The 18,999-nt window shown below is 37.1% G+C and overlaps 1 protein-coding gene across 1 annotated transcript in view; it reads left to right on the top strand.

Annotated features, from left to right (window-relative positions):
* The window catches only part of EIPR1 (EARP complex and GARP complex interacting protein 1), a 75,009-nt gene extending 57,024 nt beyond the window's left edge, over positions 1-17,985 (top strand). Inside the window, exons 7-9 of the mRNA XM_066547251.1 lie at positions 3,131-3,298; positions 4,529-4,696; positions 14,819-17,985. Coding sequence (XP_066403348.1) covers positions 3,131-3,298; positions 4,529-4,696; positions 14,819-14,993 — 511 coding nt within the window. The 3' untranslated portion in view covers positions 14,994-17,985. The remainder of the gene's footprint in view (positions 1-3,130; positions 3,299-4,528; positions 4,697-14,818) is intronic.
* Positions 17,986-18,999: the final 1,014 nt, after the last annotated feature.

Consider the following 18,999-nt stretch of genomic DNA (forward strand, 5'->3'; position numbering starts at 1 on the left):
CTCTTCAAGCTTTTTTAAAAGTACACTTTATCCCCTTAGCACATAGTAATTTATCAGGAAACTGAGAAGACTGATGTCTTGTAATAACTTTTGTTGCTTTAAAGGGCGATGACTTTAAATTTAGTTCAGTGGTTCCTGCCAGCTCAGAGTTGCAGCAATAAATCCCTTATTTGCTAGTCTTTGTGGTTTTGCTGAAAAGATTTATTTAATGAAGGAAAGTTAAAAATACAATAATTAAAAGTCACTTCCTGTGAAGTGTTTGAAAATCATGTTCTTTGCCTTGTAGAATTATATATAAAAATCTAAAATTTCATCTAAAATCTAAAATTACATAAAAATTATATGTAATATGTGTACTTAGATTTATTAAGACACCTTATAAAGACAAGAGTGGAAAGAGAGGACAAAGGAGAAGGGGTTTTATTAATTTGCTTTTTTTTTTGTAGTCCTATTTCTAGCATTTAGCATGCAGATCTTTAACCAAAGCCTGTGTTTTGAAGAAAGAATATTAAATATTGTAAAGTCTGCTTCATGCTCTGTCTCATTAGAAGAAGCATATCTATCTTGCATTAAAGGAATTCTCTGAGTAACTTCCATGAAAGCTAGATTATCTGGATATGGTAGTCTGGATCCTCAGTGAAAGGTGTAGCTTGGTTAACAGAAGGAAATACCACTATTGTATTTACTTTAAGTAAAGCTCAGAATAATTAAGTCCTAAAAACTGATTAGTCTTTAAACCAGTTTGATAACTAGGTTAAACCAAAGAGCTGTTTGCAGTATACTCAAAAAGTATGTACAACAGTAAGTCTCATCTTCAATTAGGCTGTAATATGTCTATTATGTGAATAGTTCATAATGATTAGTTTAGCTAGAAGTAGGAGTTTAAAGCCAGGGCAGTATAAACTGTAGCAGTACAAGAAGCATAAAAAGAAGGAGGAGGGAGGAATCAAGGGCAGAAAACTGTCCTACCAGTAAAGTGAAGAGAAATACTAGAGGCTGCTACAGTAGCTGCTCCTGTAGAGTGTGGTTATGATAGCTGCAAGATAGAGGAAGTACATTCTTTTGGACATAGCAAACAAAGAAGGGGAGAGAAAAAAAATGATTGGCAGGAAGACTCCTAGACTAGACTAAGAAGCAGTCTTAATCAGAGAAGAGCTTGTGAAGCAGAGAAGACAGACACTAGGCTGATTGGATTTAGAGAGAGAACTTTATCAGGAAAATTCAGACTCCAAGGCTAAATTCTAAATAATATGTAAGAAGAATAAGATGAGCCAATAGCTGGAGAAAATGTTTATGTGGTCTGGCATTAATCTTATAATGAAAGTGGGAAATTTAGTGTATGTATTATTGCTGTAGGTAGGGTGAAAAATGATGAAAAGAATACTCATATTTGGGGAGGAAATGGATCAAATGGTCAGAATAATAGTTAAGTTCAGATAAAGTCTTTCATGGTGAATAGTCCTGAATATACAATGGACAGTATTTTTAAGCCCTTACACACAGGTCTAAGCAATGCAAGAAAAAAGTGAAAGGTGCAGTGATGTCACAGACATCTTTTATGAAAAATCCTTTCCTTAGGATTTTTCCTCCTGAGAAGCTGAGAGGCCTCAGGAACAAAATGTAAACAATGGCTGTCTGCTGCTGTGGAATGCAACAGGTGGATCTGTGATTTGGCCCATCTTGGTTGTTTCTAATGAATGGCCAGTCACAGTGAGCTGGCTCGGACAGAGAGTCTGAGCCACAAGCCTTTGTTATCATTCTTTCCTATTCTATTCTTAGCTAGCCTTCTGATGAAATCCTTTCTTCTATTCTTTTAGTATAGTTTTAATATAATATATATATCATAAAATAATAAATCAAGCCTTCTGAAACATGGAGTCAAATCCTCATCTCTTTCCTTATCCAAAAACCCCTGTGAACACCGTCACAGTGCAGTGAAGAAGGAAAGATGTGTTTCACCACAGCAAGCATGCTTGAGACTTAGTATTTTTGCCATATACATATTCTAAAAAAATAAGTGGAAGCTTGAATTCCACTCCTAGAATACTTGGTAGAAAGTATACCTGAATGATATCCTTAGCCTCTCAAACTCTAAGGAGAGTGTTGATGCTAGATATCTTTGTAATTTCACTGGTGACAGCCAGAACTGTCAAGACAGGGCTTAGTACAGGCCTGATAACTTTGAATCTCTCCTTCTGGGGCAATTTTGCTTTGTATTCGTAGTTAGGTATTAACAGCAAGAGACTATCTGATCATGACAGAAGACCATAAGTATATGTAGTTTTCACAAGAAATAGGAAGTTTTGGTCGATATGTTTACTGAAGAGAAACATTTTTCATTTAAAGAAAAACAAAAAGCTCATCAAGTGTTGAAAAGTTCCAGTGAAGATTGTAGGAGATGGTCAAGTCTAAGCAGAACTTTAGATTATATATTGGTGGCCTGGAGAAAACTGGTCATACCATTGTGGAAACAGGAAAAATCAGACAACCCACAAGTTTAAGAGGCAAGGCAGGGATACAAACTGATAGCACATGATGTTTTGAATAGATATGCTAGGTTGTTAGCAGTACTACAGATGTTTTCTAAAGTGGTCCAGATGGATGAGGTTGTGTCTGGCTGGGTAGTTTAAGGGCCACAGGTAAATTAGTGATAAATGCAAGAGTTCAAGAAGGTAAATTCAGTACAGAGCAGTAATAAAAAGCTGTCATTATATCTGTTGCAGCCTTTGCATCTCAGCTTTTCCTACTGAAGTAGATGTCATAAATAGGGAATTAGTATAACTACTTAGGGGTGAAGAAGTTCTTACCTGAAACTGTTGTGGTTTAGTAGCAGACATTTATAAATTTGTTACAGAGCTGTGCTAGAATCATCTGGAATTACTATTTCCTTTTAACTTCAGATGATCCTAATAGAAACAAACATGGAAGGAACTAAGCGTCAAAGCAAGCTGAGAAATCTATGCAAGTCACTGTTGTTAACAACTGGGAATTCCCTAAACTCTGCAATAGCAATGGGAACTCTAGGTCTGTGGGTGCTAAGGGGATTATGCAAGTTTCCAGGGAAACAGATTTCTGTAGGTGGAGTGCAGTCAGCTTTTATAGACCATTTAATTTTTTTAATGTTTTACAGGCAGATATATTGTATAGAAAATGCACACGGGCAGCTGGTACGAGACCTGGACTTCAATCCCAATAAACAGTACTACCTGGCTAGCTGTGGAGATGACTGCAAGGTGAAATTCTGGGACACGAGAAATGTCACAGAACCAGTGAAGACACTAGAGGAGCATTCCCACTGGTAGAACAAATTATCTGCATGCTGTTTTGTGGGTGGATGGCTTATATCATTTATTCAGCTAATTATTTTATCGTTTAGGAGCAATGCAAACTAACTATGTTTGTGCAATTGTGCATAATCATTTTTTTGCACAGAGGAAAAGTTTCAGCATGTCAGTCTTCCTTGTGCAATTGTAAATTAGGAGTTTAGACAACATTAGTCTAATTGGCAAGGAACTGTTGTTAGTATTGTTGGGAGATGGGTACACCTTTGAGAAGCACAGCACAGAACTTGGCCCGTGGGGCTCAGCTGGGACACAGGTGTGCCTTCCCAAATGGAGCCTGATGGGCTGCACCTGATGTGCAGTAATAAAGCAGCTGCCATCCATCCTTCTGTTGTCACATGGTTGAAATGTTCAGTAATGCAGCTCAACTTTTTTTATGTTCTTCACAGTCCTTAAGTCAGAATATGCAAGTGAATAATTTATTCTCTGAAATAACATTTAGAGCCAGTATCTACTGCACTGGCCTGTGGCTGGAGTAAGGAGAGAATCTTGCCTGATAATTTCAGTGCTTAAGAAAAGATGAATTATTCATATTTTATAAAATTTGGGTTAGAGTAATTCTTGCAAAATAGATCCAGTCCCTAAAGCTACTTCAAGGGAAATGAAGATGGGAATTAACAGAAACATTATTTATACTTTTTTTCTTCAGTATATTCAAAGAAAAAGAATAAAACAAGAATCATAAGACATTTGGTATTAACTTGATATGTAAAATGTAAAAATTGAAGAGAAATATAGTCCTGCATTTGTTTTAGGATCTATTTTAAACTTCACTGTAAGAATGTTGTGAGTTTTTTGTTTAAAAGGCTATTTTTAATACATATTTTGCTTTAGGGAAATTTTTGTATTCAGGACTTAAGTACTTATCTGGCTTACTCAACAATGAATTGGCATGTACCCTCAAGGAATGATACCATTGAATGGTGTGATTTGGTTTTGTTTTGTTTTCTTTTTTTTTTAATTGTTGAATTTTAAAGATGCCTCATAGAAAAGAGGTGACATGGAAGCTTAAAAGTCTAATGAAGATGGCAAGAAAAATGGTCTTTGGAATGAGGCATGTTACTTCTATGCATATTTAAAACATTGAAAAGATGAATTTTTAGTGCTGCTCTTAAAAAAATTGCTTAACAGTGATGCACTACCTACTATGAATAGTCTCTCATTCTGTCTGATTTTAACTTTTTTAGGGTCTGGAATGTCAGATACAATCATTCTCATGATCAGCTGATCCTTACAGGAAGCAGTGATAGCAGAGTTATCCTGTCTAATATGGTATCAATTTCTTCTGAACCATTTGGCCATATGGTAGATGATGATGAACTCAGTGACCAGGAAGACCAGCATCAAGAAGAGAAGTATGAAGTTTCCTGACTTTTATGTAGATGCTTATAATTTGTTGTTTCATTGTAATAGTTTACATGCTATTTTTTTTTTGCTGACTAGGATTTTTGTGTACAGGCCTTTCAGGTAAGTAGTTAGAATTCCCACTTTGTTCTTTATTCAGTCTTGAGTGGAATACACTCTTTAAATCTGATTGGCATGGTCACTCCACATTCACTGGTAGGAAGGGAATGGTGATGCTGGGGATCAGTCCTAAAGTCCACTGGGTTGGTGAAAAGATTCACTTTAAGGGACCTCTGTTTCAAGTCAAGCATGTAGAATAATCTGGGTTAAGTTGCAATTTGAAAATATGCTTTTGTATTTTCTGTGTATGTGTTAGGACCTTTGGGAAATGTTACCAGTCTAATGATGAGCTTCTGCATAGGCAGAAGAAATGAAGTATAAACACATTATTTTTTTTTTTTTAATTTTGCTCTTAATATCTCTGACTGCTCTGGAACCCAGTAACTAGATCAAGCAAACCAGAAGCTTGGTTTCAACACTCTTGGTAGAGAGTAGTGCATGGTATTGGCAAATGTGGTAAACCCATCCATTTGGTTTGTATGGAATCAAATATTTTCCTTGTGAATTTTGTAGGAATTTAGTAATTTAGGGATTTAGGGTTTTTTGTAGGGATTTTAGTAAATAAACTGTATCTATGTGCATATAGGAAGTTCTGTAGATTGAGGTTGGGTCGAGGCTTTTTAATTTTGTGACTAACTTTCATGGTGATCTTCAGCAAACTCCTCCTTCCTACAAAGTGAATCACAGAATTATAGAATGAATTAGATTGGAAAAGACCTCTGAGATCAGAGTCCAGCCTCTGACTGAACATTAATGTGTCAAGTTGACCCTGGCAATGACTGCCACCCTCAGTCTTTACTCAGAACACCCCCAGGGATGGTGATTCCACTGCCTCTCTGGACAGCCCATTCCAATTTCTAATCACCCTTTCTGTGAAGAAATTTCTCTAAATGTCCAACCTAAACCTCACCTGGTATAGCTCGAGGCTGTGTCCTCTCCTGTCACTTGTTGCATGGAAGAAGAGACTGACCCCCAGCTGGCTACAGTATCCTGTTAGGCAGTTGTAGAGGGCAGTAAGGTCACCCCTGAGCCTCCTGCAGACTAAGCAACCCCAGCTCCCTCAACCCCTCCTCATATGATTTACTCATTAGACCCTTCACCAGCTCCATTGCCCTCTTCTGGACAGCTCTACTAAGCTGTCTGTAATGACACAGGCAGATTAACTCCTGAATGATCTTTTAAAATTAGGAATAGTCAGATGTGATAAGGAAATTACAAAAAAGGTCCCCTAGTTATTCAGCTGTGTTTGGTAGATGTTTCAGCTAAATTTCTTAAAGTTTAGGTTACTTCTCTAGTTGCATTTTTTACGGTTGGTCTTGAACCTTAATTTTATTAATACATATGCAGTTTTACTCCAAATAGTTTTGGTGTTTTGGCTTCATTTAAACTATGGACCTGGGAACGATTATATTTTAATACTAAGTAAGAAAGTTACTCCGTATATAGAAAAGGTTTATTTTAAATGTACCACATTTCATTAGAAGATTTTCTCCGTGTATTGTAAGTGCCTGAAAAATCAAGGAGTATCAAATTAAATACCTAAAAATTTGCTCACATCAGCAGTATATACTTTCTTTCTAGAATGTAATCGAGTTACAGTGTTTTAAACATAAAATCAAAGAATGGTTTGTGTTGGAAGGGATGTTAAAGATCACCTAGTTTCAACTTCCCTGCCATGGGCAGGGACATCTGTTGGTTCCTTACCTTTGGCTGGAGATTGCAATTTATTCTGTTCTGGATGGAAAACAAATAGCATTAGTGGAAATGAGAAAGAGACCACATTTTTTTAATGTGGTGGGAATGCATTAAAAATATCACAAGTAAATAGCATTCTGACAGACATTGTGCAGTATGGAATGCTGAACTGTGGATTTTAGACTGTATAGGTTGCCTCATTAAAACATGAGTCAGTGTTCTAGAATATGAATTTTTTAATCCAAGATCATCCAGTGCAATACAACAAATATAATGCATCTTTTCCCATGGCTGTGGGATGGATGTAAACCACATCATGAAGGACTTGTATAGTAATGATGTAGAGTCCTTGCCTGTTCCTGGAGGCTACAAGAGTATCAATTCTGCATTTGCTTTTTAAATATGTGCTTTTCAACTGCTCACCGTTTTTTATAAAACCTGGGAAAGCACATTAGCTTTTGTAACCTTTGCTTGGTACTGTGAAAGTCTTGTTTTAGGCTCCCTCTTCTGCCCCCTTGTTATGAGTTGAGTCAGAAGGATGTTTGCAAGCTGCTGCAGCCTTGAACTGTTGCCAAATATATGTCTGCTTAGTTCTGAGTGCACAAATGAAGTAGGGCATAACAGCTGTTGGGAATACTTCTTGTTAGTCAACCACTAGTGCCAAATATTTCAGCTCTGATACCCTCCTGGAGACCTCTGTGAAGAGTCTGTTAGACCATTCCATGGGTACTGTCTTTTGTAAAATACAGGTTTTCACTCTATGGTTTAATGAGGGAGGGGTGTATTTGTTGTGGGGTTTTTTTTTTGGTTGCTTTTTGTTTTGTTTTAGTGGTTTTTTTGGTGTTTTCTGTTTTTGTTTTTGTTTTGGCTTTTTTTGTGGTTTTTTTCTTTTTTTTCTTTTTTTTTTTTTTTTTTTGCTTAGGTATGTTCTAGACTTTCTGGAAAGTGTTATAGTCTCACAAGGTTCATTTATCCTGTTTTGGAGGACATCTGATATGTTGTTAAACAGCACACAAATACTGATAATTAGAATGTCTTTTTCAGGTGTATCTTGAAATGCACCAGGAAGAGCCTGTATTTGTACAACTTATGTCTCTAGCCAGTCCCCCTCAGACTGAGTACTGTATCTCTCTCGGAAAGTTAAAATATCAAGTGGAAAGAAAGAAAAAGACTCTTTCTGCATTTTATTTTCCTGAACAGAATCACTTGTGAAAATCCTCCTTGGAATACATATAAAAATGATAAGTATGTGTCAGTTTTATTTTCAGAGGTTTATTGTTTTTTCTACTTAGTAAAGTCCCCATATTTTGAAAACATTGCACAGTTAGAACTGCTTCTTGAGATCTTTAAGCCATGTTAATTCTTGATATCTTTTAGAGTAAATTTCCTTATTTTTACTTTATTTCTTGGTTGGAGACAAAAACGAATAGTATGTCACTTTAACCCTTCCTTGTTCAACCACGTAGAGCTATGCATGAGTCTACCCACTCAATAATTCTTGCCAGATTTACTGCTGTAGTTGCCTGGTTTTAAGGTTCCCAACTGAAAATAATTATTTGGAGAGAAATTTTTTCAAAAGAAAAGAATTCAAGTTCATTGCATAATGAGTAGACAAACTAAAAGATAGCTTGAATTGTCTTATGAAGATTCTTCATAAGAATTTCTTCTTAGTGTGTTCTTCCTTCAGTGTTTGTCTGTTGACATCTTGGGCCTGTCTGCTCCCATCTTAAAGACCAGAACATGCTTGAATGAGCAATATAACTAGGACTGTTGCATGAAGATCTATCTCTTGCTGAAATCAAGTGACTACTGGTTCCTCTTAACTGCTGGTTTAGATCAGACTCTAAGTCAAGTCTGTCTTTTCCCTACTGTTTAACTGCTGCTGTTGTTTCTCTCATCAGTCAAAAAAGGTAAGAGCAGGCAGCTTCCCTGTGTCATGTCAAAGGTCTTCCTAGCATGTATCATGTGTCTCATAGTAGTCAGGAGGAAAAATAATAGAAATAGGAAAAGGAGATGTACTTCCCCTGGATATGTTGCTAGCCCCTGACTATTTGCAGTTCAGGGACATTTACTGCCTTCTGAATAATCTTTGGGGACTTCTGATTCTTCCATGTATGCTTTTCCTTTGCTATCAGCCATGTTCTTATCTGCTCTCACTAACTGTGTTTTTGTTTATTCTAAAATGTGCCAGCTGTGCTTGCGTGGTTTTTGTGAAATTTGTCAACTGTATTTGTTTTCTTTCAGTGAATTAAGAAAGGCTTCAGTGCTCTCTGTATGGGAAGCACAAAACCACTGTTGAAAATAGGTAGTCTAAGAAGAGGCTGGAGTTGTCCACAGAGAAGAGCTATAGGCATGTGGCCAAAGGACAGCTATGCTCTATTCTGGTGAAGTCCCCAGTCTGGATTATTTAAAGCACAGTTCAAATATGGGGGGAAAAAACCCCACAACTGAGAATGAAGTGCTGTACTAGTTCATTTTCTAGCACCTTGATCCAAAGGTAGAAAAAAGTGTACAAAATAAATGAAAATAGAACAGATGAGGGTGAGTACAACTTGGGTTCATTTAGGTTTCATCCCCAAATGCCTGGATAAGAACATGAGGAGTAATTTTCAATGCCTAAGTTTGAACAAAAGTTTCAAAACATGGAATCATTCCACATCTGTGGATGCAATTGCTTGTCATGCTTCTCGTTGACCTCCTTTAGTGGCTTTGCACTCTGTTGTTGCAAGAACTTTCTCCCTGCCACACTGAGCTAGCTTGAGTCCTAAATCTCCTGAAGGTTACTGTCAGCTCCCTGTTAGATACTAGGAGTGCATTGAGAACTGTCTTCCTCCTAATGGAGGTAATGATTGTCTTATATCCTTCCTTTAGTCTTTGGTCATCCAAAATCCTGATGTTAGTGAGTGAGTCTGTATGTTACTGTATTAAAATATTCTGATAGTCATTTAAACTCTACATTGCTCTTTCTAACAATAAAAGAAGCTACTAGGTTCTTGTAGTTTAGTGTGACCATCTTTACTTGCCAATCAGGATTCCTTTTCTTCAGTTACTCCAATATGTTTGTTTGCCTTATAGGTTTAAATTATGCACTGTGTAGGTCTCTGTTTGGTATGCTGGTGATACACATGATAGCATGAGAAGAATATTTGGAGTCATAGGAGCACCAGCAGCAAGGTACATGCTGTATCTACAGCAGTGTTTTTGTTCTTCATGACTTCTGTAGCCAGAACTTTGTGACAAGGCTCAACTGGTAATGGAGGACTTACTCTTTAAGAGAAAAAACTTATTCTGTATCCATAACAATGAAAATATTTATATAGTCAATAACATTTTGAGTTTTTATATCAGTCCTGTAAAGGAAGCCATCCTAAAACTTTAATTTTGCAGTTTAAGCTACCAGTTCCTTTAGTTTTCTATGGGATTTACAGGCTTTAAGATGTTTGCTGTTTTCACTGGCAGAACTGATTACTAAGGTCAGGATACTACCTTCTCACTTATGTTACATTTTTTGATGATATGTTCTAAAATAATGATAATCTTTGTTATCCTTTGAAGATTGTACCAGAAAATACAGTTTTAGTGTTTTTCCTGAAGGCTTCTGTTTCCATCTTTTTTGTCATAGATGTTAGCCATAATGTCCTTAAATACAAACAGATCTAACAAAGCACTTCTCAATATTTTATATTTAATGCTGAGAGATGTAAAAGATTAGTTCTTCCTGTACAGAGTATCTCACTTGAGATCATGAAGTTTTTAATGGGATGTTATGTGTGGGAACATCTTCAGCTATTGGAATGGACCAGAGAGAAAATGGTGGTGGTCACCCTCTCTGTAGAAAGAGACTTTCTTCAAAATTCTATCTAAAGAAGTTGGTGATATCCACTTTTCATGATAGAAATGGAGTTTAGAGATTTTTGAATAAATAATGTGGCTTCACAATATTACATATGAGCTGTGCAATCTAACGTAGCACCTTTGTATGTGCATCTGTGACTCCAGGAGAGAGATTTGTCAGCGTTGATCTTTTGAAAAGTATTTGCCAAACGTGCTGAGGCAGGCTTTCAGGATATTTTCACACAGCTGTCAGCAGTGTTAAATTTGATGCTATTTTGCTTTTGATATTAATGTCTTGGAGAAACCTGAAGTCATAGGATTATGCTATGGAATCAACGAAGAGACCTAATTAATTAAAACAGGTTAAATAGTTTCTCTTTTGGGGAATGCCAGGATTCAGGAGTACTTTGTTGGGTGTGTAAGAAGCTGAGCAAAATGTAGTGCAGCAGCACTTTTCAGTTCCAGGACTCTTTTCTTTAAAAGCTTCTGGTTTTCCTGTAGTATTTCTTTCTTTAACCCTCATCAGCAAGTATACCTTCCTTAACTTATTTTTCATATTAGGACATCTATGAAACCTGTTACATAAAAATATGCTTTTCCTGTTTTCCTGGGGAAGCAATTCAGAAAGCTCTTTTTTTGAATTAAAAAAAAATACTATGTTTGGAATAGTATGAATGACCAATTATTATCTATTAAAAATGTGTTCAAGAATAAGTATACTTGAACTCAGGCTTTTTAAAAGGCAGGTAGTGAGTTGTCTAATCTTACTAGAAACAATTTTCTCTTGAAGTCAAAAGGAAAGTGCATCCATGGGCTTAAACTAGAATCCAGTGCTATGCTTTTCAGGATTCATTTTTGGATGCTGCAGCATATGCTGCTGCTCTATTGATTCCTTTCCATTTCATAGTGGTTTTTAGATTAAAGAGGATTTAATTTTGACTGTGATAAGGAATTAATGATTTTTGCTGACTGAAAACCATATTTTATTGAACACTGTGGTGACAAAACAGAATTGCAAGCACTGCAAACTTAAGTGGTTGTTACCATGAGAAGTAATTGGAAATAACAGCTTTCTACATGAAAACAATTATCCAAGGCTGAACAAGCTTCTTTCTTGAATCTGTAACACAATTAACCTCAAAGTTATCTAGTAAAATAAAAGCTTCTCTCCTTTGATAGAAGCTGGTTGGGGTCATGCTGTTTGAATAAGACTACAGAGAAAACACAGTCCATTTTCAGCTCTGTGGCACATGTCTGAAATTTATGCATGATGTAGGTAGAGACTGCACATCTCATACTACGATTTCTTGGTGGCAAAGGGAATGCGGTGCATTTTTTTGTCAGTTGATGCAGTGCAAGAACATATAGAAGAAAAGCTATTTTAGTCTGGTCAGAATAAAATCTTCAAAACAGATAGGAAAGTAAGAAACTAAAGAAACATTTTAAGAGTCAGGAAGATCTGGGGCAAGGAAGAAAATAGCTTACTAAGCTTGCCAGGTGTAACAAGGGATTACCAAGTATGCTATCAAATACAGTCACAGAATCACAGAATGAGCTGAGTTGGAAGGGACCCACAAGGCTCATTGAGTCCAACTGCTGGCCTTGCACAGCACCATCTCTCAATCATGGGATCAGTAGGCCAAGCACCTACATCTGTGGCACACTGGACTAGCTATATAGTGTAGCTGTCCATGCTATACATAGCTGTTCTGTACACACATGCATGCTATATATACAGCTACATACAGCTGTTTTTATAGCCTGCAGCTTTTAAGTAAAAACAGATACCTCTGTGTTCTGGCAACCATGTGAATTATACCTATATTAAAGTAGCATAAAAGAAAGTTTATTTCATATCTGGTTTTGCACAGCTATTCTTCTTGTTAATCTGAGATGATTCTTTATTAAATAAATATGTGTAAAAGATGTGGAAAATTTTAGTTGGGGTGCATAAATTGTTGTTGTGTGACTCAGGAACAGAACAATTCTAAGTATCTAGATTAATATAGATACAAAAATAGTGTCCTCAGCCTATTCTTGGATTGCAAAGAAAAGCAAACATAGCCAAAATGAGAGAAATCTGAGGTATTTTCTCAGAAATCTCTTAGCATCAGGTAAGGAAGTCTGCCTCTAAGAGATTCCTGTTGTGAGGAAAAAAAACTCATCACAAACAAGTCAGCTCCTTATATTGTTTTTGGTTTGTTTTTTTTTTTTAATGTTTTAGAACAGTCTTTCACATACATGAAATGAATTCTGCTTTTTATTCCACTAGCAGAATCCTTCTGGGCTCATTACCCATTGCATAATTGAAAAGCTAATCTATTTTCATTCATCGTGATTGTAAAGGATGCTCATGGACAATTTTTTTTGGATCTTCTGTATTGTTCCTGAGACACATGTTGGTTTGAGATGATTTTTTTCCATCCTGATTGTCTTGTACAGTATCTAGCTCTTTTACACCAAGTGATCACTTCCATAAGGATTGTCTGATTCTCAATAACTGTTTCAAGGCTGTGCCATTGGCCTGAAGAACCACATTGGAATAGTATGCTTTCTTTTTCTGGGAAGGCACAAAATTTACTTTTATACCAAAGAGGAAATTCAGTGTATAGACAATAATAAAACCCAGTTAAAAACTGTACTTATAAATGGAAATGCCAAACACAAATTCATCTACAGGCTTGTTTCCTGAACACTCATTACCCTTATGACTCCTGTAAATTAATTTAGATGAGCTGTATTATTTAAATGAAACACTGAAACCACTGTGTGCATACAGAAAATAGTGTAATCTAGAAGCTTATTTGTCCTTGTTTATCCAGCCTTGGGTTAACTGAGTTTCCTGGTTAGCTGAAAGTCGGTCGTGTCCCCTGACAGCCATGTGCAGTGTGCATTACTCCCCTGCTCATCCAGAGAGACATCTGAAACCTTCAGAATAATGGAGTTGTGGGTAAGTGGGTGAGCACTGCACGAAGCACATTGCTGTCTGGGGACATGACCAACTTTCACTTAACCAGGCATGTCAGTTAGCAGGAAGTTAGAAAAACACGTTGCAGGAGATGAAGTGTCTGTATGTGTTCGTTAGCTCTCTGCTGTTAGTAGGTTTGTATCAAAGTTCATATTCAGGAGAACTGCAAAACAATTAACTGCAGTTAACCAGGAACTGGGCGTTAGTTGTGCTGCGACCTTTTTTGGTTAGTTGACCTTTAATGTAGCACAAGTAAATTGTAAAAATACTTGAAAATACATATCTGAAGCTATTCTACAGTATGAGTCTGCTTTTGGTTTCTTCATTAAACTCAATTGATTTTTAATTGCAGTGTTAGATTCTCAGCTGGCTAGGTGGGGCAGCAATACCCTGCAGAAGATCCTACTGTGCTCCATCCAGGCTTTATGATTGCAGAACTGCAAGCTTTCAGAGAGCAGCAGGAAAGGGCACAGGCAGCCAATAGCAACACTTCATTTCTGTAGTAGCAGCATCTGTTTAAATGATTGAGTGATATTCACAAGGCTCTTTGGCTTTGCTTTCCATGAGGAGGGTTGCAGCTGTACTGCAAGGCTGTTTCTAGGAGGCAGAGAGATGCCCCTGAAGGGCTGACTGATTCTTTTCAGATAGAGACAATTCTCTGTGTCTGAAAGGAGCTCTAAGGTCATCCTCTGAAAACTCCCCTACCCTGTAGCTACAGAATAATGTGCTGTAGTGGTGCTTTGAGAGGAGAGACTGGCCTTGGGAATGGAGGCAGGAGGGGCTGTGCTCAGTTAACAGAGTACAATCAATGACTCTTGAGTACTTGATTTGGACTTCAGAGAGTTTTCTAAATCTCTTGAATATTTACAATGTAGAAGGCAATCTGTGTCTCTCCTATGATGTAGGTGACCAGGAGTTTTACTGCTGCAGTGAGAGGTGGGGTATACAATAGTGGATGAGAATTTGGTGCTGATGTAACTCTAGCAATGGGAGATAAAAATCAGAGTGGTGGTTCCATCCCCTTCCATAATTCTGAAGAGCATGGGATGTTTAGGGACTGCAACTTCTTACCCATCTACGTATCTCTAAGATTGTGTATTATTTTAAGAATTCATTTAACAATGAAGGGGGAGAAGATGGGATGTAACATGATGAGAGAAAAGATCTTTTTGCAAAGTTGTGCATTTAGATCATGCCATGTAGCTTACCTTGCTTTAGAGCGTGAGAGATGCTTAGTGTAGGTTCTGAGAAACAGGAAATGCACTGAAATTTAGAGTAAGAGTTACTTTGTCCCTGTAAATGGGGTCTTTTGCACTGACTTGACTTTGCTGTCATGTAAAACGTAAGTACATGCAAACGTAAGGTATAAAATGTTCCCTTAGAACCTACTACTGCATTCTTATACTTTAAATGGGGTTTTATGTATCTTGATGTTAGTGACACTTTATATGGCCTTTGAAATCAAGTGTGTCCACAAATCCTTACTAATTTTTTTGGTGTTTGTTTTCCATTTTAGGATTAAAGAGCCCCTTCAGGACAGTGTAATAGCTACCTATGAAGAACATGAAGATAGCGTATATGCAGTTGAATGGTCCTCAGCAGACCCGTGGCTATTTGCATCTTTAAGTTATGATGGGAGACTGGTTATTAACAGGGTTCCAAGAGCCCTTAAATATCATATACTGTTATAATTTGTTTGAGTTATTCTGGAGCTGTTAACTTGATGTACACAACTGGTAGGTATTGTTAAAGGGTTTTTTCAGGATCTGGTTTTTTTTAAGTATAAAAGTTACAGTTTTGTTAGGAATATCTCTACTGATGTAGACTTGTAATTTTGTCTTTTATATTTGCCTTGAGAAACTATGATGCATTTTCTGAAGGCTGTGCTACCTAGATGATTGAGGGGTTAATCACTTTGTGAACTCTGAAGTTTCTGCTGATAATGGGTACATTCCATACTATGGCTTTATTACATCAGCTTTATGCAAATATAAGGAATTACAGAAATGTTATTATGCTGATACAAAACTGGGACACTGTAGGGTTCACATAGCAGAAGCATGGATCTACTTGTTTTCAAGAATAATATTCTACATTTCTTGTACATGCAGCCTTCTGCTTTTAGCTAGGGCCATGTTCCACTAATTGTTCTGGCTATAAATACAGTTGGAAGTGGTCTTAAAAGGCTTTCTTAATACCATCTAATATTTTAAACACTTTTTCTCCCATTTTTGCATGTCTTCAGAAGGAATGTTTTTTGTGAAAGTGAAACCTTCGAAATATAATTTTCATTTGAGCCTTTTGGTAGTAGCAACAAAGTCAAATCCTGCAAATTGTGAACTAATTCTCAGTTCTCAGATATGTATTGTTCTGCAATTCTCAGATATGTATTGTTACTGGAAACAATACTAGTCTTTACCAAAATCTCTGATATACTCACATAATGTGTTATCCCATATTTATAGGTAAAGTGCAGTGAGGGACTCTGGAGCTATGCTACTGTTGACCTGAAAAATCTCTTTTAATATTTGTCTACTTAGACTTTCTTACCCTACTGGATCTGTGCCAATCTCCAGTATGCTGGCATAATGTAAAAGGCTTGCAGCTAAGCACAAAATATCCTTTACTATATCCTACTTTTTGCTATAGGTGACCTAGACATTGGCTGCTATGTTGTTACAAATGCTGAGAACAGGCAGATGCTGCACTGTAGGAGAATACGCAGGAAATTTCAAGCGTAGGTGGAAGGCATGGTGAAACATTCCTGTACATATTGACATCCTGTCTTCCCCTGGCAGAGCTTGCACTAAGATGAAGATTTGCTGCTTGCTCTTTGTGTACCCAAGCTAACTGTAATATTAATTATTCCCTGCTGCCTTTTCAACACTATTATTTCCCTTTAGCATCAGAACTTGGGTATGTGTGACAGTGTTGGTTGTAGTAGCATTGTGTAAGACTATGAAGAAATGGCAATGAACATGTGATGGAAAGATCAATACCAAACTCTTCCAGTGATCCCTCCTGTCGCTATGGCAACTCTTGGTGTTAGTGGTGAGGGACAGCGTGCTGCTCACCTCTGCTTGTCCTTACCCACTCTTGGATCGAAGTGTCCAAATGTGATTTGTTGTGTCCACACAGCTGCTTCAGTGAGATCACGTTTGGAGAGCATGACTGACTGCTATAGGCCAAAACATCCAGAAAAGAGGACAGTTGAATTCCATTTCTGGCTTTCTTAAGGAGCTTATTTGGAAAAATTCATAGGAGTGAAGTAATCCAATTAAATCATCTGTACTATTGTTTGCATTTGTGTTAATGATGTTACCTATCTGCTCCAGAATGAATGCTTCATTGGAAATTCTGATTATCTGATTTTCTGCATTTATATTTTAAACTTGTGCTATTTCAAATCATTTCCATCTGTAATTAGGCATGAGCTATTCACCTGTATACTGTAAGAAGAGCTACATTTCCAAATCAATAGTACTTCAGTTGTCTGAACGTCAAAATCCTTGGCTGGGCTGCTGCTTTTTATGTGGAGCTTTTCATCAGACACAAAATCTTGTTGGGTATCGTGTCTGTCCCGCCTGTGTGCCACCCTCCCCACCCACCCCTCTGGAAAAAAAAATGAAAAAACCTCTGCAGTATATCTTTGGTATACAGCAGAACTCCTTAAAGCTTTCTTCACATTAGCAATAAAGGTCTAATGAAACTTTGTCTGGCAGTGTGTATGGGTGGCAGTGTGAAAGGTGATGGGGAAATTGCCTAACATTGTGTGGGATTTGACTTGATTTTTAACATGTAATAAATGCAGGATAGATTTCAGGCTAATTTCTATGTGGCTGTATTCCCTTTAATACTGTAAGCTTATATGAAGTGGAAAGCTCTGTAAACAAATAATACGAAGAAATCTTTTGTTTTAGTCTTGTTAAATGTGTGTATCACTCAGTAGGGAAGAAGAGAGTGGATGAACACTGGAAGGAAGGGACTAGCAGGTCCAATTGGAATGAAAATGCATTACAGTAGAATCAGGAGAGTGGGAAGGGTCAATTTTTAATTGTTTTTGGCTGTCTGTAAAGCAGGATCTGGACTATGTGTACAGCACTGGCAGCAATATGGAAGTGACCTTCTGAAAAGGAAGGCTTTTGACAAGGTTTCATCCCAGGCTGTTGGAGCAAGCAAGATGTTGTAGGATGAAAGGAAGGGTTCTAGGATGGTGAAACAACTGATTAAAAGGAAATAGGAAGCAGAAATAAATCATCACATTTTGTGGCAAAAAATTAATTACCAGGAAGTCCACAAGGATCTGTGCCTAGGCATGTGCTTCACAGTGTGCTCATGACCTTTTGGAAAAAGGGCTGTAGAAAAATATGGCGAAGTTTGACTGTTCAGAGAAGTAAAGATGGCCAAAGAATTATGAAATGGCCTTAACTCATGGATGATAAAATGGTAGATGAAATTCAGTGCAGGAAATGTTAAGTAACTAATATGGGAGAAAAAAGTTATTTTATGTACTGTGGACTACCAATCTTGGGGGTTTTTTAGGTCTTTAAAACATCAGCTTAATAGAGGTCAAAATTTTAATTTAAATAAAATGTTGGGAATTACTAGCAAGCAAGTAAAGAAAATAACACATTGTTAATCCTCCCAAATAATTTATATTCATAAATCTTTGGTGTATGTGCATACTGTGTGTAGCTGTGGTTTTTTCCATCTTCAGCCCAATGTAGTAAAATGGAAGGATTTTAGATGGAGTGATAGGAATGAGGAATAGCATGCAACACCTGTATGAGAATAACTAAATAGACTGAAAGGCAGATGGTTGAGACAGAATGATAAAAGTCCATAAAATCAAAAGTGGCAGAGGGAGAGGATGAATAGGGAGTGATTGTTCACTGTCTCTCCTGATACCAGAACTAGAGGTTATTGAATGTATGGTGGCTCAAAGCATACAAAATAAAGTGGTCTTCACAGGCATGAAGGTGAGCTATGGCACTTGCCTTTAACAACTCTTTCCCCCAGAAAAAAAATAAATAAAATACTTGCACAAAGAAAAAAATCTCATTAATGTTCAAGTTTACATGACTTGGAAGTAACTGAAACAGTACTTGAAAGATGAAGCCAATAAAGGTTGCTAAGTGTAATGTCAGCATCCCTGGCTTAGAAAAATCCTTTTGAACCATCAGTTGGTGAACACTACAGAGAGTACTGGCAGAGAATCCCTATGTGGTTGTCCAGTCTTAAATTCACTTCCTGGACATCTGCTATTTACCAGAAAAGGTCGAAAATGGAAATTAAAAATAATAACTTAGTCTTTAAAGTTTTGTGTCTAGAGCTAAGACAGCACATTGCTCCTGTGTGTTTCTTTGCATGTTTGTTTCGGTATATTTACTTTTATTGTGAGTTGTGTTATAGGGGATTTCAGAAAACTCTCATGTCTCAGGTGAATTTCTTACAGAATCCTAGTATTGTGTTTTGGAAACAATATTGTTGCAAAATACTCCTTGGCAATAACAGCAATGACAAGAAGATTTCTGTACAGCAAGGAGCGCATCACTGCTTTGGAAGTTCAGATCATGGTCTGACTGAGCTCACAGCTCTGGGTTGCTTTCAGTGTCTCAGAGAATTCTGTTTATGCAGTCATACAGCACCATTGGTAAGCACAAAATTACTCTGTTTTCAAACACCTCTTAAATTATT

The sequence above is a fragment of the Molothrus aeneus genome, chromosome 3, assembly GCF_037042795.1.
Source record: "Molothrus aeneus isolate 106 chromosome 3, BPBGC_Maene_1.0, whole genome shotgun sequence".
In the NCBI taxonomy this organism is placed as follows: domain Eukaryota; kingdom Metazoa; phylum Chordata; class Aves; order Passeriformes; family Icteridae; genus Molothrus; species Molothrus aeneus.